At 44.0% G+C, this 21,767-nt stretch overlaps 1 protein-coding gene across 1 annotated transcript in view; it reads left to right on the top strand.

The window, feature by feature from the left end:
• The window catches only part of LOC138745005 (glucose-6-phosphate isomerase-like), a 34,602-nt gene that overhangs the window by 1,157 nt on the left and 11,678 nt on the right, over positions 1 to 21,767 (top strand). The window contains exons 2-7 of the mRNA XM_069902011.1: positions 3,788 to 3,878; positions 15,758 to 15,826; positions 17,812 to 17,931; positions 18,717 to 18,800; positions 20,059 to 20,205; positions 21,512 to 21,583. Of these exons, the coding sequence (XP_069758112.1) occupies positions 3,788 to 3,878; positions 15,758 to 15,826; positions 17,812 to 17,931; positions 18,717 to 18,800; positions 20,059 to 20,205; positions 21,512 to 21,583 (583 nt within the window). The remainder of the gene's footprint in view (positions 1 to 3,787; positions 3,879 to 15,757; positions 15,827 to 17,811; positions 17,932 to 18,716; positions 18,801 to 20,058; positions 20,206 to 21,511; positions 21,584 to 21,767) is intronic.

Here is a 21,767-nt window from a genome sequence, read left to right as displayed (position 1 = left end):
AGGGGAGTTCCCCTCGGGCAGATCAGGAGTGAGTTGAGGAGAGGTCTAACACGGGGAATGGATCACTTGGTCCTTGCGCCTGCTCAACCACAATCACTGACCGCACCATTGGGGCACAGTGAGTAGAGCTGCTTCCATGCAGTTCCAGAAGCCAGGGTTCAGTCCTGACCTTGGGAGCCTCTCTGTGTGGAATTTGTACATAGATAGCGAGGAATTTCTTTATTCAGAGGAAATTCATGGCTGTGGAGGTCAGGAGAATGGGGTTGAAAAGTACAGTAAATCATCCATGGTGGAATAGCAGGCAGACTCGATGGGTCGAATGGCCTAATTTCACTCTGATGTCTTCTGGTCTAATTGCTTGTGTAGATGTGTTAGAAACATAGAAAAATAGGTGCAGGAGTAGGCCATTTGATCCTTCAAGCCTACATCGTCATTCAATATGATCATGGCTGATCTGTACCCTGTTCCTGTCTTCTCCCCATATCTCTTGATCCCCTTAGCCACAAAGGCCAAATCTAACCTACTCTTAAATATTGACAAGGAACCAGCCTCAACGACTTCCTGTGGCAAATAATTCCACAGATCCACCACCCTCTGAGAGAAGAAATTTTTCCTCATCTCAGTCCTAAAAAAATTTCCCCCTTATCCGTCAACTGTGACCCCTGGTTCTAGTTTTTCCCAGCTTTGGAAACAACCTACCTGTAATTAGTATGTCGAAACCCTTAAGAATTTTATGTTTCTATAAGATCCCCCCTCAATCTTCTAAATTCCAGAGAGTACAAGCCTAGTCTATCCAACCTTTCTTCATATGGAGAATGTGGGAAGAATTTAAAAAAAAAACCCATTTAGTAAGATAATGGCTTGCTCCTGTTTCTTCCCCTTGTCTCTGTCCTGTGAAGTCCAGGACGATGGGGTGGAATGGCAGGTGCTGGATAGTTCTTGGACTACATTCCTGCAGCTTGTCCAGTTTCCTCTGTGCACTGAAAGGCAATCAGGTTTCTACAGAAATGGTTTGAAATGTCAGGAGGTGAGACCACCAGCAATGTTCCGCCCAGCCCCACCTTTTAGTTTGGCCAAGGGAGTGGAGAGCCTGAATACAGGAGCTGAGCAGGGGAGAGCTGGAAATGGAGCAGACAAGATTAAGGAAAATGTTACAGGGATGGTAGGCCTGAATTCTAAAGACTTTTCTCTCTGGGGCGTAGGAGGCTGAGGAAGGACATTTATGAAGGTTTATACAATCATGAGTATAGGCAAGGTAAATGGCTGAATCTGAAACTGGAGGGCATAGACTGAAGGTGAGAAGGGAAGGATTTCAAAGGGACCTGAGGAGCACCTTCTATACACCGAGAAAGGGTGATGGGGACATGGAACAAGCTGTCACAGTAACTGGTAGAGGTGGGGATGATTGTAACATTTAATAGACATTTGGACAGGTCCATGGATGGGAAAGATTGAGGGATGTGGGCCAAACCCAGATAAATGAGACTATGGCATAGGCAAGCTGGACCTAAGGGCCTGTTTCTGTGCTGTAGAACTATGACACAAGAGCTGTCGGGTTTTTCTCTGTGTGATTGAAGTTTGCATTGTTCAAGACGTGCTTTGATTTTTGTGATTAAATTCTGGAAAGGTGTGGTTTAATGAAGGACAGCCTGTCACATTGTTGAGCATAGCCCTGTGGGGGGAGGGGAGGTAGAGTTTGGTGGCTGTGCTCCCCAGCAGGGTTGGGGGTTGGCAGGTGTGCCCCCCCTCACCCTGGCTGGAGGTGGGGGAGGGGTTTGGAGGCTGCACCCTCTGGCGGGGGTGGGTGGGGGGGGGGAGTCTGCACCAGTCTCCTTCGTCCATGTGTGTGTGGTATGTTATTTATTGCCTAACCCTAATTGCCCCAGAGACCTGCCCCAGAGACCTGCCGCAGGTGCTCCCACATTGCCGTTGGGGAGGGGATTCCAGGGTAACCAGGAACAGTAGTGATCTGCTTTGGTGGAATGAAGGGTAGTCTACAAGTGGCTGCCCTCAGTGTGAGGGTGAGGGTGATGGCTTTGCTGCAAGTTGGGGCTGATAGTCTTTCAGCACTGACAGATCCTTCAGCCTAACTTGTCCATGCTGACCCCATCCCACTGAACCTTTCCTGTCCATGAACCTGAATAAATTCTTTTAAAAGTTGTAACAGCCTCAACTCCTCTCTTTCCCCATAAGCTTGCTCTACATACCCTCCACACTGCGTAACCTTCGGTCCCATTTAAATTTGTACTCCTCTAGTTTTAGATTCTCCTCAACTGACCTTTCACCTTATCTATGCTCCTCTTGATTTTCGAAGTCTCGACCAAGTCGCAGCCTATCCAATTTCTCCTTGTAACCTGAGCCTGTATTCTGTGTTGGCCCAGTGAGCAGAATCATTTGATACCAGCCTTTCAGTAGTGCAGCTCTTTGTTGGGTCAGCCTTTTACTGATCCAAGGGTGGTGGCAGCTGGTCATCTCTAAGCTACAGCTGTCCAATGCTGCGTCTGGCAGCTCGGGAGCAAAGCTGGGTCAGTGTATTGCTGGAATCTGACCTTTCATTTGACTGGGGATGGTTGGTGGGAGTGTTGGCGTTAAATGGATAGCTCCTGTTACCTGATTGCCTGCCTTCCCTTCATTTGGGTGAACGGTATCAGGTACAGAACCAGTTCCCTGGAGACTGGTTGTGTGGGAGCAGAAGTAGCCTGTGGGATCTTGAGGTGCACGAAGTTGCGCTTCACGCAATGCCTTGGATCAACAATGCCAAGTTTGTGATCAAACTTGTGAATGCAGCTCAGACCATCACCCTCTCCCCTCCATCAACTTGGTCTACACTTCCCACTGCTTCAGAAAATCAGCCAATGGATTAAAGCCTCACTCTGTTCCCCTTCCTTCCATTAGGAAGATTCACAAGTGTGAGATCAGATTTAAGGACCGTTCTTATCAGACTCCTGAATGAGCCCCACACCAGATGCCTTTGTTGTGTCCCCATTGATCTCTTTCTGTAACTGTGGTGTGGTTTTACTGCTTTACAATTTCGGCGTTTATTAGCTGGACTGTTGGTCTTCACTGTACCACGGTGAATGTGGCCCTTGGATTGAAGATGATAGTTATTGGTGATTGAGGAATTGAACAGTCACGGAATCACCCAATTCGCTCTTCGACCCCCATCCAGTTTTCAGTGTGGACTGTCAACCTTCCTCGGAAGGTGAACTCAGGGGTGTGGTTGGCTGCTGTGTTACTCGTTTGTCTCGAGATCCCACAGGCCGGCCAGCACCTCCCGGGGCTGGAGTTGTGTGTAGGGGAAGACAAACTGCCTCACCCACAGGGGGTGCTTCGCTTTAACCTTGGTCGCTGGGTGAGGTGAGGTTGGAGGCAGTCAGCACCCGGACGGTAAACAAGCATCTCAGTGTGTGGGGCAGCACCTGCAGAGCACAAGGGTCAGCCTTTCCTGTGGCACCCTGCTCTGGAGGGAAAGGGTGAATGATTTCAGAAGGAAAGAGATTGATGGGCCAAATACACCATGCGTATTTCACTGAATCCTCAGATCCTCTCCCAGAGAACCTCCGATTCCCCTAATTCCCCCATGCAGGAACTGTCCACTGGATCCCCACTGTTCAGTCAGATGCTGCCAGCTGCTGTACAACTGAGCACATCTGGACAAGGTCCCCTCAACACTGACATTGCTGCTGGGCCGGTACCCCCCCTGTGCCACAATCCCTACGGTGGGGGTGAGGTGGAATGGGTTGGTGCAGTAGACTGTATGCTAACCCTGTGCATTCTCTGCCCACAGTCTTCAGCTGAGCACGGACGATGGAGACATGCTCCTGGATTACTCCAAGAACCTGGTCACTGAAGAGGTGATGAAGCTGCTGTTTGACCTGGTGAGTGTCTGCACAGTGGGCAGTGGTGGTCTCTCCTCGCTCACTGCCGTGCATCAGCGTCCCACCTGCCTGATGTGGTGGGGGGTGGGGTGGGGGGGGGAGGAGATTCCTCTCGTAATGGCCGGACGGAAATGAGCCCTACAGACCGTCATGTCAAGCATCCACTTACTCCATTCCTACATTATCCCCCTTCAGACTCACCGATACACTGAGGATAACCCACTGAGCTCGCACCTCAGAGGGAAACCAATGTCACGGAGAGTGTGTAAACTCCTCAGGGTCAGCACCAGAGGTCAGGATTAACCAGGTCCCTGTAGCTGCGAGGTAGTAATTGTTCTCTCAAGGTGCTTGTGAGAGCAGGCATGTGAGTGGTTTAATTGGTACTCAGCTCACGAGCTCAGCAGCCAACACCACTGAACAGTGATGAATTAAGTTGCTTCCCCCACATCTGCTCACCATTGACCCCCCCCCAGAGCCTGCAGACCTCTTGGTGTCCTGAGTTGCCTGGGGATGGAGGCCATAGCTCTGGCCTGTCCCCAATCTCCCCAACTGTGTGTAGTAATTCCTTGGGCCTGCAGTGTTCCTCCCTCAACTAGGCTGGTATTCTGATGTGTATTGGGTGGCTGCCACACGTGTCTCATCCATCAGTGGGGCTCTGATAGAAATTTGCATAAGGTTTAATGGTGATTGTATGAAGGGAATGGTGGCTGATAGTGAGCTCCTACCAAACCTGTTGCATGCAAGGACTCACCCAGAACCTGATCGTAGTTAGAGAAACAGGCCCTTTGGCCGAACGACATTGCATTGGCCCCTGTCCATATAAACCTTTCCCATATGTACCTGTCTAAACCTCTTTAAATCATTGCAATTGTACCCTCCTCCCATCTCCCTCAGGCAACTTGTTCCACACCCCCACCGCCCTTTGGTGTTAGACTCCCTGACTGCGAAGGAAAGACTGTTGCCTTCTCTGTGCCCTTCGAGAAGCGGTACTGGGAGGAGTCACGTGATGGAGTAGTGGCCGGTAGGGTAAAACCAGCCCTCTCCAGAAAAGAAGAAAAAAAAGTCAAGAAAAGACAAAGTTCAACAAATATAAAATATAAGAAATAAAAGATAAAGTTGCAGAGAAGAGAAAGAAGATGGCACCTAAGAAGGAAAAAGTAGCAACAACGGGGAAAAAAAGAAAAAAGACACCGGAAAAGAAAGGAGAAGGCCTTACCTGCACGAAGGAACAGGGAGCTGTGGTGGAGAAGAGCGCCCGATCTCCGAGGTTGGTGTCGGCCCTGTGGAGTTGCGACCCACCTGACTGGTGGACTGCAAAAATGGCACTCTGAGCAACTGCTCAATCTAAGGTAAAGGAAAACACCGACGGGAGAGGGGCTCAGCCGAGGAGCAGGCAATCACTGCACAACCAGCTGAGGGACACCCGACACCAGGGCTCTCAGCTGGAAGATGAGGAAAGTGGCAGGAGAGGGAGTGAAGTACCAGGTGAGAAAGAAAGTCAACAGGGTGAACGGCAAGAGGAGCAGCAGTAGGAGGCCCAACAGATAAGCAGCTCAGAAGGGGAGGACCCACAGCAAGAGGCCAAGCAAGAAGAGGCCCGACAAAGTGAGACAAGCAACTCATCAGAAAAATCAGAAGAGACACAGATACAAAGAGAAGAAGACACAAATACAGATACAGACACAGAAGAAGAGGAAGAAGAAGACCAAGATCTTCACAGAGAAATAGAAGGTAAAACAGATGGACAGAGTATAGATAAAGCTTTTTTTTGAAGAACAAATGAGAGCATTAAAAGAATGGTTGATATTAGAATTTAGTGCAATTAAAAGAAAAATGAAAAGAACAGAAGATAAAATGCAAAGATTGGAACTAGTCATGACAGAAATAGGGAAAAGAGTAGAAAATGTGGAAAAACAAGAAACGGCTGTAGAAATGGAAGTAAATGACTTGAGAGGAAAATTGGAAGAAAGTGATAAAAAATTAAAGAGACACATGAGTTGTTAGCTCAGAAAATTGATATGTTGGAAAATTATAGTAGGCGAAACAACATAAAAGTAGTGGGCCTAAAGGAAGAAGAAGAAGACACAGATATGAAGGAATTTATAAAAGAATGGATCCCGAAGGTCCTGGGAACGACAGAAATACAGGAAGAAATGGGAATAGAAAGGGCACACAGAACACTAACTCCAAAACCACAGATACATCAAAAACCAAGATCCATTTTAGTAAAATTTTTGAGATACACGACAAGAGAAAATATACTGGAGTAGGCAAGGAATAAAATTAGAGAAGATAATAAACCATTGGAATACAAAGGTCAAAAAATATTTTTTTTACCCAGACACAAGTTTTGAACTCTTAAAGAAGAGGAAGGAGTTTAATACAGCAAAATCGATCCTATGGAAAAAAGGTTATAAATTTGTGTTAAGACATGCATCTGTGCTTAAAATATTTATCCCCAGGCAGCAAAACAGACTGTTCTCGGATCCGGAGGAAGCACAATAATTTGCAGAATGCCTGCAGGACAGAAGGAGAGATGAAGAGATGTAAGAAGAATGAAGAACGGCGATAAAGTGTATATATAAAGATGTAAAAACAATGTATATGTAAAGAACTAAAGAAGGGAAGGAAGGAAGTAAGGGAAAAAAGGGAGAACTTTGTTATATGTATTTTAAAAAAAGTGTTTTCTGGGGGGTGGGGGGACCATCACTGCGAAATCAGTTGACACTTGTGAACAGGCTCGTAATCCAAATGGAAAGGGATAAGGGGCAACTCGGTGGGGGGGGGGGGAATATTTGGGGTTAAGATAATATTGGATGTGGAAGTTGCTGGAGTATTTTATGTTTTAAATGTGTTGTCATACATTGAGTTTAAAAAGGGAAAACTGAGAGATGAAAATGGGGAAAAGGAGGATGGTGGTGGTGAGGAAGCAGAAATGAGGTGTAAACAGGATATGAGATGGCCATGTTGAACTATATGACTATAAACATTAATGGAATACATAACCAAATTAAAAGGAAGAGGCTATTAAATTTACTGAAAAAAAAACAGATATAGCATTTGTGCAGGAATCGCATCTAACTGAAGTAGAACATAACAAATTAAAGAGAGACTGGGTAGGACAAGTAGTGGCAGCATCATATAATTCAAAAGCTAGAGGTGTATCTATATTAATTAATAAAAATATTCCAATCAAAATAGAGGAGGAAATAATAGATCCAGCAGGCAGGTATGTAATGATAAAGTGTCAGATATATTCAGAATTTTGGAATTTGCTCAATATATATGCACCTAATGAAGAGGATTAAAAGTTTATACAAGATACACAAGGAAATATTGATAGGTGGGGATTTTAATTTGGATCCAATGTTGGATAAAACTGGACTAAACACAAGCAAAAAGAATAAAGTGCCAAATTTATGGTTAAATCAATGCAGGAAATGAAACTTATAGATATATGGAGGAGGTAGCACCCAAGAGAGAAGGAATATTCATATTCAAGCCAGCTCCCCACCATGACTACCAGCCCCCCCACATCTCCATCGGGCACACAAAACTCAAAACGGTCAACCAGTTTACCTATCTCGGCTGCACCATTTCATCAGATGCAAGGATCGACAATGAGATAGACAACAGACTCGCCAAGGCAAATAGCGCCTTTGGAAGACTACACAAAAGAGTCTGGAAAAACAACCAACTGAAAAACCTCACAAAGATAAGCGTATACAGAGCCGTTGTCATACCCACACTCCTGTTCGGCTCCGAATCATGGGTCCTCTACCGGCACCACCTACGGCTCCTAGAACGCTTCCACCAGCGTTGTCTCCGCTCCATCCTCAACATCCATTGGAGCGCTTACACCCCTAACGTCGAAGTACTCGAGATGGCAGAGGTCGACAGCATCGAGTCCACGCTGCTGAAGATCCAGCTGCGCTGGATGGGTCACGTCTCCAGAATGGAGGACCATCGCCTTCCCAAGATCGTGTTATATGGCGAGCTCTCCACTGGCCACCGTGACAGAGGTGCACCAAAGAAAAGGTACAAGGACTGCCTAAAGAAATCTCTTGTTGCCTGCCACATTGACCACCGCCAGTGGGCTGATAACGCCTCAAACCGTGCATCTTGGCGCCTCACAGTTTGGCGGGCAGCAACCTCCTTTGAAGAAGACCGCAGAGCCCACCTCACTGACAAAAGGCAAAGGAGGAAAAACCCAACACCCAACCCCAACCAACCAATTTTCCCTTGCAACCGCTGCAATCGTGTCTGCCTGTCCCGCATCGGACTTGTCAGCCACAAACGAGCCTGCAGCTGACGTGGACTTTTTACCCCCTCCATAAATCTTCGTCCGCGAAGCCAAGCCAAAGATAATATAAATTTGTCTTTCACTGACTCCATGTTTATTTCAAAATATGTTTTAATTTGGCATTCAATAAACTCTCTAAATTCCTGCCTTTTAAGTAACGTGGAGTTTAACCTCCATCTATATGTTCTTAGTGGGATGTCCTCCAGTTCTATTGCTAATAACAGGGATGAATGATCAGATAACAATCTAGCTTTATATTTTGTTTTCCTGACTCTCCCTTGAATATGGGCCAACAACAAAAACATATCAATCCTTGAGTATGTTTTATGAAAGCCTTAATTAGAGGGCAGATAATAAGTTATGTAACTAAGATGAAAAAGGACTACAATGGGGAAATAGAGCTATTGGAAACGGAGATAGTAAGTACAGAAAAGGAACTAGTAAAAAGGGATGATATAACGAAAAGGACAGAATTGGCGGACAAAAAAATAAAATACGAAACATTACAAACGTACAAGGTTGAGAAGAACATAATGAAAATAAAGCAAAAGTATTACGAACTTGGAGAAAAAACACATAAAATATTAGCCTGGCAACTTAAAACAGAACAAGCTAAAAGAACTGTATTGGCATCAAGGAAAAAGGACAATCAAATTACATATAACCCAATAGAGATTAATGAGAACTTTAAGGAATTTTATGAACAATTATACCAAACTGAGAACGAGGGGAAAGATGATTAAAAAAAGAAGAGTTTTTAACTAAAATTGAACTGCCGAAATTGGAAGAAGAGGAACAAAACGAACTGATAAAATCATTTGAAATAGAGGAAGCTGCCAAACAATAAAACGCCAGGAGACGATGGATTCCCAATAGAATTCTATAAAATATTTAAATAATTATTAATTCCTCCTCTACTGGAAGTAATGAACCAGACAGAAGAAACACAAAACTTGCCAGATTCATGTAAGACAGCAATAATTTCAGTAATGGGAAGGATCCATTAACACCAACATCATATAGACAAATATCTCTACTTAACTCAGATTATAAAATAATAGCAAAATTATTAGCATACAGATTGGCCGATCAAACTGGATTTATTAAGAAAAGACGAGCAGCAGATAATGTCTGTAAACTTATTAATCTAATTCATGCAGTTCAAGGAAATAAGAAGCCAACAGTGGCTGTTGCTTTAGATGCAGAAAAAGCCTTTGACAGAGTAGAACGGAACTATTTATTTAAAGTATTACAGAGGTTCAATCTACCAGAAAAATATATAAATTGGATTAAAGCATTATATAATGGACCGTTGGCGAAGGTAACAGTAAATGGATATGTATCGAACCAATTTAAATTAAGTAGGTCAACTAGGCAGGGATGTCCATTATCCCCCTCATTGTTCACTTTAGGAATAGAACCATTGGCAGAACTGATAAGAACAGAAAGTAAAACAAAAGGGATAAAAATAAAGGAGGGGTATAAAATCAGCTTATTTGCAGATGACATCATAGTATACTTAACAGAACCAGAAATATCAAAAAAAGAATTACATAAGAAATTGAAGGAGTATGGAGAAATATCAGGGTACAAGATCAACGCAAATAAAGGTGAAGTGATGCCAATGAGTAACGCGGATTATACAGAATTTTAAAAAAGAATCACCATTTAAATGGCAAACACAAGCAATCCGATACCTAGGTATCAGGTTAGATAATAACTTAAGCCACCTGTACAAACTAAATTATCAGTCACTAATAAAGAAATTGCAGGAAGAGTTAGAACATTGGAAAGAATTGCCGCTAACGTTGATAGGGAGGGTAAACTGCATTAGAATGAACATGTTCCCAAGGATACAATACTTATTTCAATCGTTACCAATTCCTTTAACAGAGAAATTCTTTAATGAACTAAAGAGAATAATCAGGAAATTCTTGTGGAAAGGGGGGAAACCGAGGGTAGCAATAAATATAAGTGGGATGAAAAGCTGGTGCAATATAAAAGCTCACCAGTATTGCATCATTTACTTCATATATGGAAGAAGATCCACTTAGAAAGGAAAAAAAACAAATTACCAAATACCAAAATTACTATTGACGCAAAACCCACCTAATCCATTTTACAATAGACAACCTTTCCTTTAGAGAATGGGAGAGAAAAGGAATCAAAAGAATAGATAATTGTTTTTTGGGAAATAATTTATTAACATTTGAACAGTTGAAGTACAAATATGGAATAACTCATGATACAATGTTTGCATATCATCAACTGAAAACTTATTTAAAGGATAAATTGGGAAACAGAGTGAGATTACCAGAAGGAAGCAGCTTTGAATATGTGATTGCATAATACCTAAACTATTAGCAAACAGATTGGCCGACTGTGTACCAAAAATAGTAAAACTAGATCAAACTGGATTTATTAAGAGAAGACAAACGGACAATATCTGTAAGTTCATTAACTTAATCCATGCAATACAAGGAAACAAGACGCCAACAGTGGCGGTTGCCTTAGACGCAGAGAAAGCCTTTGACAGAGTAGAATGGAATTATTTATTCAAAGTACTACAGAGGTTCAACCTACCAGAGAAATTAAAGCATTATATAAGGAACCATTGGTGAAGGTGACAGTAAATGGATATATATCAAACCAATTTAAATTAAGCAGGTCAACTAGGCAGGGATGTCCACTATCTTCCTCACTGTTCGCGTTAGCTATAGAACCCTTGACAGAACTGATAAGAACAGAAAATAAAGTAAGAGGGATAAAAATAAAAGAGAAGGAATATAAAATCAGTCTATTTGCAGATGATGTCATAGTATACTTAACAGAACTAGAATTATCAATAAAAGAATTACATAAGAAATTGAAGGAATATGGAGAAATATCGGGGTACAAGATCAACACAAATAAAAGTGAAGCAATGCCAATGAATAATGTGGATTTCACAAAGTTTAAGAAAGAATCGCCATTTAAATGGCAAACACAAGCAATCTGATACCTAGGTATTCAACTAGATAATAATCTAGGCCATCTATACAAATTAAATTATCAGCCATTAATGAAGAAATTGCAAGATGTCTTAAAACATTGGAAAGATTTACCACTAACACTGATAGGAAGGGTAAATTGCATTAAGATGAATATCTTCCCAAGGATACAATACCTATTTCAATCGTTACCAATTCACTTAACAGAGAAATTCTTCAATGAGCTAAAGAAAATATTATGGAAATTCTTCTGCAAAGAAGGGAAACCGAGAATAGAGCTAGATAAATTAACAGAATGGTACAAACAAGGGGGCTTACAGCTACCAAACTTTAAGAATTATTATAGAGCAGCACAATTAAGATACCTATCAGATTTTTATCAAACAAGGGAAAAACCAGATTGGACCAGATTTGAGCTAGATAAAATAGGGGAGAAGGTACCTGAACATAGACTATATAAGTGGGATGAAAAGCTGCTACAACATAGGAATTCACCAGTACTGCACCATTTGCTCAACATTTGGAAGAAGATTCACGTAGAAAGGAAAAAAACAAATTACCAACTACCAAAATTAATATTGATGCAAAATCAACTAATCCCTTTCATAATAGATAACCTTTCCTTTAGAGAATGGGAGAGAAAAGGGATCAAAAGAATAGAAAATTGTTTTTTGGGAAATAATTTATTATCTTTTGAACAAATGAAGTACAAATGTGGTATAATTCATGGTACAATGTTTGCATACCACCAACTGAAAACCTACTTGAAGGACAAATTGGGAAACAGGCTGAGGTTACCAGAAGGAAGCAGTTTTGAATATGTGATTACAGACAATGATAATTAAAAGATTTATAACAAACATGTACATCAAACTGCAAGAGAAAGAGAAAGATGAAATAAGCTGTAAACCCAAACAAAAGTGGAAACAAGATCTAAACATAAAGATAAAGAAGGAATCATGGGAAAAGCTATGCTCCGGAACAATGAGAAATACAATAAACACGAGGTTACGCAAGATACAATATAATTGGTTACACAGGCTATGCACCACGCCCCAAAAGTTAAATGGGACCCAACAGTATCAGATAGGTGTTTTGCTGTAAGAAGGAAACAGGAACAACAGAACATGCAATTTGGGCATGTGAGAAAGTGGAAAAGTTTTAGGAAGAACTAAATCAGGTATTAAATAAAATCACAAAAAAAAATTACATACCAAAAAATCCAGAGATCTTTCTTCTAAGTAATATAAGAAGTAAAGAACTTGGCCTCGATTTGGATGAAGCACAAAAAAGATTTATTATGATAGCCTTTGCTGTAGCAAAAAAATGTATAATGTCAACCTGGAAATCAAAAGATAACCTGAGAATATAGCAATGGTACATAGAAATGAATAAATGTATTCCATTGGAAAAAATAACATATAATTTAAGAAATAACATCACAGTATTCGAACAAATTTGAGAACCGTACATGGAACACAACAGAGAGGTCCTACCGCAGACCTCCACCCCCTAAAATGACAGAATGAGAAGAAAACAAAATGAACTGACCCAGTGTGTAAAAGTAGATGAGACAATTTTCTTGTTTATTTTCATTGTGTGATGACATTGTTTAATGGGTTTAATGTATTGTATATGTTGAACGTTTAGTGAGGGGGGGAGGGAAAGGACACTGTATATTCAAGAGGGAAATGTTTGTGTGTATTTTGGTCAATATGGTTCATAGTGTAAAAAATTAAAAAAGATGTACAATCAGCTAGAGACAAAATTGGTCCCTTAGAAAATCAGAGCGGAAAACTGTGTGTGGAGCCTAGAGAAATGGGGGAGATATTGAACAGTTTCTTTTCTTCGGTATTCACTAAGGAGAAGGATATTGGGAGATGTGAGATAAAAAAAAGCAAGTTGGGTAAATATGGGGAATATAGAGATTACAAAAGGTGTAGTTTTAAGGCTTTTGAAGAATATAAAGGTGGATAAGTATCCGGGACCAGACGGGATCTTCCCCAGGACATTGAGAGAAGTGAAGGAGGAAATAGCAGAGGCTCTGGCGGTAATTTTCCAAATGTCATTAGATATGGGGATAGTGCCGGAGGATTGGCGCATTGCGCATGTGGTTCCGTTATTTAAAAAGGGTTCAAGGAGGAAGCCTGGCAACTATCGGCCTGTAAGTTTGACGTCTGTGGTAGGTAAATTAATGGAGAAAATTCTTAGAGATAGTACTTATAAACATCTGGATAGACAGGGTCTGATCAGGAGCACTCAACATGGATTTGTGGGAAGAAGGTCATGTTTGACCAATCTGATTGAATTTTTTGAAGAGGTGACTAGGAATGTGGGTGAGGGCAGCGCAGTGGATGTTGTCTATATGGACTTCAGTAAGGCCTTCGATAAGGTACCACATGGAAGGTTAGTTAGGAAGGTGGAGTCTTTAGGTATAAATTTTAAGATAGTCAAATGGATTGAACATTGGCTGAAAGGGAGAGGCCAGAGAGTGGTAGTGGATAATTGTCTGTCAGGTTGGAGGCCGGTGACCAGTGGTGTGCCTCAAGGATCTGTATTGGGCCCATTGTTGTTCGTTATATACATTAATGATCTAGATGATGGGGTGATAAATTGGATTAGTAAATATGCAGACGATACTAAGATAGGTGGAATAGTGGATAATGAAGAAGGTTTTCAAGGATTGCAGAGGGATTTGGGCTGCTTAGAAAAGTGGGCTGAAAAATGGCAGATGGAATTTAATGCTGATAAGTGTGAGGTGCTTCATTTTGGTAAGAAGAATCAGAATAGGACATATGTGGTAAATGGGAGAGCATTGAGGAATACAGAAGAGCAGAAAGATTTAGGAGTGACGGTACATCGTTCCCTGAAGGTAGAAACTCACGTGAATAGGGTGGTGAAGAAGGCTTTTAGTATGCTGGCCTTTATCAATCATTGCATGGAATATAGGAGTTGGGAGGTGATGTTGAGATTGTATAAGACGTTGGTGCGGCCTCATTTGGAGTTCTGTGTGCAGTTCTGGTCGCCTAATTATAGGAAGGATATAAACAGAGTGGAGAGAGTGCAGAGAAGGTTTACCAGAATGTTACCTGGGTTTAAGCATCTAGAGTATAGGGAGAGATTGGACAGATTAGGTCTTTATTCTTTGGAGCGTAGAAGGTTGAGAGGGGATTTGATAGAAGTATTTAAGATTATGAAAGGGATAGACAGAGTGGATGTGGATAGACTATTTCCGTTAAGAGGAGGAAAGATTAAAACAAGAGGACATGAGTTAAGAATTAAGGGGCAGAGGTTTAGAGGTAACATGAGGGGGAACTTCTTTACTCAGAGAGTGGTAGCCGTGTGGAATGAGCTTCCAGGAGAAATAATGGCGGCGGAGTCAATTGTATTATTTAAGAAAAGGTTGGACAGGTATATGGATGAGAAGAAGATGGAGGGTTATGGGCATTGTGCAGGGAGGTGGGACTAGAAAGGGTGTTTGGTTCGGTGCGGACTAGAAGGGCCTAATGGCCTGTTTCCGTGCTGTAATTGTTATGTTATGTTAACACATACGGACAAATAATACATATGCTGGACAAGTAATATATCTATAAAAATAAATAAATATTTTCTTGTTTAAAAAAAATTGTGATTACAGACACAATGATAATTAAAAGATTTATAACGAACATGTACATTAAGCTGCAAGATAAGGAAAATGATGAAATAAGCAAAAGTGGGAAAAGAATTTAAACATAAAGATAAAAATGAAGTATGGGAAAAGTTATGTTCTGGAACAATGAACTTACACCGGGTATATTTCACTCCTCAAAAATTAAAAGAATGGGATCCAACATTATTGGATAGATGTTTTCACTGTAAGAAGGAAATGGGAACAACATTACATGCAACTTGGGCATGTTCGAAAGTGAAAATGTTTTGGGAAGATCTAAATCAGATATTAAATAAAATCACAAAAAATAACATACCAAAAAATCCAGAGATCTTTCTTCTAAGTAATATAAGAAGTAGAGAATTAGGCCTCAAATTGGATAAAGCTCAAAAAAGATTCATTATGATAGCCTTAGCAGTAGCAAAAAAATGTATAATGTCAACTTGGAAAATGGAGGAGAGCCTGAGAATACAGCAATGGTACATGGAAATGAATAATGGTACATTGAAAAAATAACATAATTTAAAAAGTAAAGTCACATTATTTGAACAAATTTGGGAACCATACATGGAACATAACAGAGAGGGCTTGCCGATGACCTCCATCCCTAAAATGATAAGAAGACAAAACGACTTGATCCAGTATGTAAAAGTAGATGACACATTTTTCTTGTTTATTTTTCATTGTGTGATGACATTGTTTAATGGTTTTATTGTATATGTTGAATATTTATTGGTTTTAGAGGGGTGGGTGGGAAGGAGGGTGGGGGGGGGGAAAGGGAGAAAATGCCACTGTGTATATTTAATGAGAAATGTTTATATATTTTGGTTGATATGGTTCACAGTGTGAAAAATTAAAAAAATATTTAAAAAAGTGAAGCAGTACTGACAAACCAGAGATATTTAAATCTTGCTGTGCTCTTCTCCCCTCTAAGGCAAAGTCCAGGGGTGTGGAGGAAGCCAGAAGACGCATGTTCACTGGAGAGAAGATCAACTTTACGGAGGTAGGTGGCATCTCATCTCACTGAGAATTTTGTAAAAACCTGAAATGTGCCCGTGTGTCATTGATTGTTGGATTCCTTTATTGTGATTACACCCTTGGCTGGCAAGGACAGCATTTATTGTGTAAAAACACAATGCTGGAGAAACTCAGCGGGTCAAACTGTGTACTTTATATAGCTAAGATAAAGATACATAACCAACATTTCGCGCTTGAGCCCTTCAACAACATATAACCAAAATGTAGCAGGCACCTGAACTTTGTTCTTTGCAGTCACTGGCTCTCTCAATCTGTCCAGCCCCATATTCATGTCACAGAACTGTGTCCTCTCTTTCCCACTCCCTCTTTCAGGGCAAATGGGGGGTGGGGGAGGGGGATTTTCTGTTCTGCTCTTTCAAAGTGGGCTAAATCTTGAGTTCTGTAGGCTGCAGTCTGCCTGGAGCTATGATGGGGTAACCCAGCTCAAGAGAGAGAGGGCTTGACTTCCTGCTGTGTGCTGACCTGCTGCTGGGACCCAGATCAAAGGCAGCTGCAACATCTTCCCCAAATGAACAGCTCACTGGTGTTCCCTGCCTGGCTCTCACAAAGAGGGGAGCTACTTTGTGTTTGGGGGCTGGGGAGGAACTTGCAGTCACCCGTTCTGCTGCTGTTGAAAGCTCTCCCCCCCCCCCGAGACCGCAGTGTGGGGAACCAGAGGTTGTGACATTATAGTTGTACAATGCCAGATGGTACAAGATTAAATGGGAGGCTCCAGCCATGGATCAGCCATGTGGGTGCTCGAGAGGGCAAACGTGTGAGAGGATCAGCCTGCATAGGTCTTCCTGTACCTCCCAGGATGCCCTGCAATCCATTTCCCCCAGGCGAGGGGAAGCATAGAGCTGAGTGATGCCACACACGGTATCCCATGAGGGAGCTGTGGGGTGCCATGAGACCAGGTGTTGAGCCTGTATCTGCAGCAGTAAACCTGTGCGATCTTGCTGTGTGTAGATTGACCATTACATCACTGACCAGAACTGTGAGGGAGTGGAGTAGTTGGCACCCTGGGGTGGACTGTCTGCTCCGTTTACACACCGCTCCATCCAGGTCTTGGGGGAGTTGGATTGGGCAGTTCCACATCACCCAACCAGTGAAGTTCACTCTGCAGTCCAGCCCCTGCAGCGGGCTGCACAGCAAGATTCCAAACAGTGACCAAATCATCTTTCTGATAGTAATGAGTAGATATTGGACAGGGCAACTTCACCACATGGTATCACACGAGTCACCCTGCATGGTTGCAGAGAGGCAACATTGCAGTGGTCTGGCAGCCCTCAGACATCTCCAGTGATGCGACCTCAGCACGATTCTCCAGCAGTGCAGCTCTCCCTCACTACAACACTGGAGGGGTTGACCGTCTCAGTGAGCCACCAGCTCACCTCTCACTAGGAGTGGAGTGCAGGGAAACTTGGGACCACATGGAGCCTTGCCAAAGAGTAGGAAGTGCCAGGCTTGAGGGAAATCCCAGACCAAGGCAGATCCTTGAGCTAGGATCCAGTTGTGAGAATTTGAAGGCCGAGGTGGACAGATACGAGAGCTAGGTGCCACGGTTATCGTAGTGGTTAATGCCATGCTATTATATCGCCAGTTATCCTAGAGAATTGGGCGCTCTCTAAGGAGTCTGTTCATTCTCCATGTGGCCACGTGGGTTTCCTCTGGGTGGTCTTGTTTCCTCCTGCATTCCAATGTGATGGGAGGTGATATTTATTACCCATTCCTGGTCATAGACGTGGACAACACAGAACAGGCCCTTTGGCCCAACTTGCCCATGCCTGGAGTTCTGGGCTAGCCCTATCTGCCTGCATTTGGCCCATCTAAGCCCATTCTAGCCATGTAGCTGTCCACATGACTTCTGAATGTCAACATTGCACCCACTTCTACAGTTTCCTCTGGCAGCTCGTTCCAGGTATGGTGTCCCTGCTGGATTTTTATCTTCTGTTTGCTTCTCCCCCACAGAATCGGGCTGTCCTTCACGTTGCTCTGAGGAACCGTCCCAACATTCCGATCCTGGTCGAGGGCAAGGATGTGATGCCGGAGGTGACTGCTGTGCTGGAGAAGATGAAGGAATTCTGCAAGGTAACGTCCCATGGCAGAGAGGAACCCGGTGTGACTCACGAGCACCAGAACCCAGGCTTGATGCATTCATTCCCTATGACCAATTCTGGTGATCCTCCTTCCCTATCACCTGTTCCTTACTGGTGAAAGCTCTCAGTCCTCATCGGAAGACGTTGAGTTCCCAGGACGCTCTGAGTGGTCATTGGGGTCTTTTAGCAGTAGTTTGACAGGTGAAGGGTTCTCTCTTTCCCGTCAGCTCCCTTGTTTCTGTCTGGCTCAGACTCAACAGGGAAGCCAGTATGGATGCACTCAAGAGACTTCACTTTATAACCATTCTCATTGGTGGGGGAGCAGGGTTCTGTGACAATTGGTTGGGGAGAGGGGGCAGTGACATTTAATGTAGGGGAAATTGGGATCCCTAAATTTCCACCGATGCCCTCCAACCCCCACTCCTTCCCTTCCAAAGGGCAGTGATTCCATCAGCATTGTCTGGGGATGGATGGACTTCCGTTGGGGTACGACGATCTTCTGCAGGGTCAGAGTTCACTGCTCTTCACCCTATGTTAGGCAGGCTCTGCAATAAGGCGCGACTCTCCTCTCCTCTCCTCTGACTGCTGAGTCTGCCTGGGTGAGGGAGCTGGCACTCGGCATCATCCAGTGGGGTGTGTGTGATAGACAATGCTGTCACATCCTCTCCAGGTAAGAATCTGATTGGTCAGTTCCGACCAGGCTGGAGGGTGATTGGTGCTCGGTGGGGGAGGGGGTGAATCAGTGCAATGATACCTACCAAGATGTATCTGTTTCAGAAAGTGCGGAGCGGAGAGTGGAAGGGATTCACGGGCAAAGCCATCACTGATATTGTCAATATTGGCATCGGAGGGTCAGATCTGGTGAGCACATCTTCATTCACTGAAGATTTCAATCAGCAGTGATAGCACAAGGGAGGCTGAAGACAACCCCTGGTCAGGTTATCAGTTGATCCAGGGGAGCAAACGTGATGTATAACACTGGGGAAAAGTATTGGTGGGGACCGGTCTAATACTGTACAACACTGAGGTCCAGACTGGTGGGGACAGATCTAATTCTGTACAACACTGAGGTCCAGACTGGTGGGGACAGATCTAATACTGTACAACACTGAGGTCCAGACTGGTGGGGACGGATCTAATACTATACAACACTGAGGCCCAGATTGGTGGGGACGGATCTAATACTGTACAACACTGAGGTCCAGACTGGTGGGGACAGATCTAATACTATACAACACTGAGGTCCAGACTGGTGGGGACAGATCTAATACTATACAACACTGAGGTCCAGACTGGTGGGGACGGATCTAATACTGTACAACACTGAGGTCCAGACTGGTGGGGACGGATCTAATGCTGTACAACAGTGAGGTCCAGACTGGTGGGGACAGATCTAATACTGTACAACACTGAGGTCCAGACTGGTGGGGACGGATCTAATACTGTACAACAGTGAAGTACAGTGCTGGTGGGGACGGTCTATTACTATACAACCGTGAGGTACAATACCCGGTGGGGACGGGTCTGTCACTATACAACAATGGGGTACAGTACCCGATGGGGACAAGTCTGTCACTGTACAGCACGGGTAGAGTACTGGTGGGGATGGATCTGTCGCTGCACAACACTGGATACGGTACTGGTAGGGACGAGGCTGTCGCTGCACAACACTGGGTACGGTACTGGTAGGGATGAGGCTGTCGCTGCACAACACTGGGTACCTTACTGGTAGGGACGAGGCTGTCGCTGCACAACACTGGGTACAGTACTGGTAGGGACGAGGCTGTCGCTGCACAACACTGGGTACCTTACTGGTAGGGACGAGTCTGTCGCTGCACAACACTGGGTACGGTACTGGTAGGGATGAGGCTGTCGCTGCACAACACTGGGTACAATACTGGTAGAGACGAGTCTGTCGCTGCACAACACTGGGGTACAGTACAGATCTGTCACTGCATTACACTAGAGTACAGTACTAATAGAGATGGGTCTGCTGGGGAGGGTTACTTTGCTTTCCTCTTTGACACGGGGAGTATGCTTATTGTGTGGTGAATGGGTCTGAGTGATTTATAGACCCCTCACCCCTCTCTGCTTGACCAATCTGTGCTCTTTGTCTTAGGGTCCCCTGATGGTCACTGAAGCTCTGAAACCTTACGCCAAGGGTGGCCCCAAGGCTTGGTTTGTGTCTAACATTGATGGCACTCACATGGCAAAGACCTTGGCTGAGCTGAACGCAGAGACCACACTCTTCATTATTGCCTCTAAGGTGGGTGTGTGGCCCCCCCCCACCTTGCATTTTTCTTCTTCCCTCCACCCCCACCTCGTGTTTTTCCTGCTGCTTCCGGGGTCAGTGGTCACCATTCTCACCACCTACTGCACCAGTGAACACCAGGGTATGGGACCTACCCTGTGGTCACCAAGGATCATTGGTGGTCGGTTGAGTGTCAGGAAAGGAGGATGGGCTGTGCAGTAGAGGGTGTTATGGTCTCAGAGGAGTGAGAGTCTCTGGGGTTGGGGTGAGGGATTGTGTTAGGGTGGCCAGATGTCCGGTTTTGGGCTGGACAGTCTGGCTTTTGAGAACTCTGACCTCCGTCCAGCGCCACCTTGAGCGGGAGTTAATTTATCCTCTATTTTGAAATGTAGGCCTTACAACCCCCCCCCCCCCCCAATGGAGGACAAATTAAGGGGAAGAAAGGGCAAGGAAGGGGTCACTTGTTAGATGTGGTGTCCCGGGTCTGTAGGCCATGCGCGGCCATATTTATTCTTGCGCACATGCGTGAGTGCCGGCTGGCCGCTGCATGCCCAGTGGGTTAGTGTACTGGGGCCGGTTAGCATGAGCACGGTGGGCCTGCAGACGGGGAGTTTTGGAAATTTTAGTACAGGTATATAGTTCTGATGTGATCTTCGCCAGCGCTAGCCTGCCGCCATTGAGTGGAGTAGTGACGGTCTTTGAAGGAGCTCAATATTAATTTCTTTCAGTTTTTTATTTCTACTGTATGATGCATGTATTGTACATAATATACAGAATGATAAATCACTGAATAGGAAAAAGGGCTCTAGCAGAAAATCACTGATCTATGTTGAAATAGCTAGGCTTTAGCTGGATTTATACAAGCAAAAAAAAGGATTCCTGTTAGAATTTTTATTTAATAAAATAATTAAGGTGATCATCTGTTTGCATTTGTTGTTTTTGCAATATGGTTTAAATTTTATATAGATGTATAGATAGATAGTAACCCATGACCATGTCCTCCAGACCAGTGCCATGGGGAGGCCATTTGCGAGCATTGCCCCCCCCCCCATGAGTTATTGTGTCCCCCACCCACCCGCAGCACTAGTGTCACTAATGTCAGAACTCAATATAAGCACAGCCCTCCTTGCTAGAGAGTTGGAAGATCCGTTTGTGCCCACCACCCCCCCCCCCCCCCCCACCGACCCTGCAGTCACCCTAATGTCACCATAAAACTTGTTCTGATGCTGATCCTGCATGTCCTCCTTTTTGGAAATGGCCACCCCAGGCTGTGTGGGAGTTGGGGTGGATCTAGCTACTGATGACTGTCTCTGTGTTTCAGACTTTCACCACCCAGGAGACCATCACCAATGCAGAATCAGCTAAAGAGTGGTTCCTGCAGGCAGCGAAGGATGTGAGTAACTCACGTGGGAGAGGAGGGGGAGATGAGGCAGGGGTGGGGTTAAATGGGAGTGGGCAGGGGAGACAAGACAGCTAGTGGGGTTAGAAGAAAGGGGAGGGGGAGACGTGACAGCTATGAGGAGGGGTTGGAAGTGGAACAAAGGGTTTTGGAGACGAGGAGAGTTATGGATGATGGA

The sequence above is a fragment of the Narcine bancroftii genome, chromosome 10, assembly GCF_036971445.1.
Source record: "Narcine bancroftii isolate sNarBan1 chromosome 10, sNarBan1.hap1, whole genome shotgun sequence".
In the NCBI taxonomy this organism is placed as follows: domain Eukaryota; kingdom Metazoa; phylum Chordata; class Chondrichthyes; order Torpediniformes; family Narcinidae; genus Narcine; species Narcine bancroftii.
Note: the sequence above shows the minus strand (reverse complement) of the source record. Positions and strands in the feature narration are given on the sequence as shown.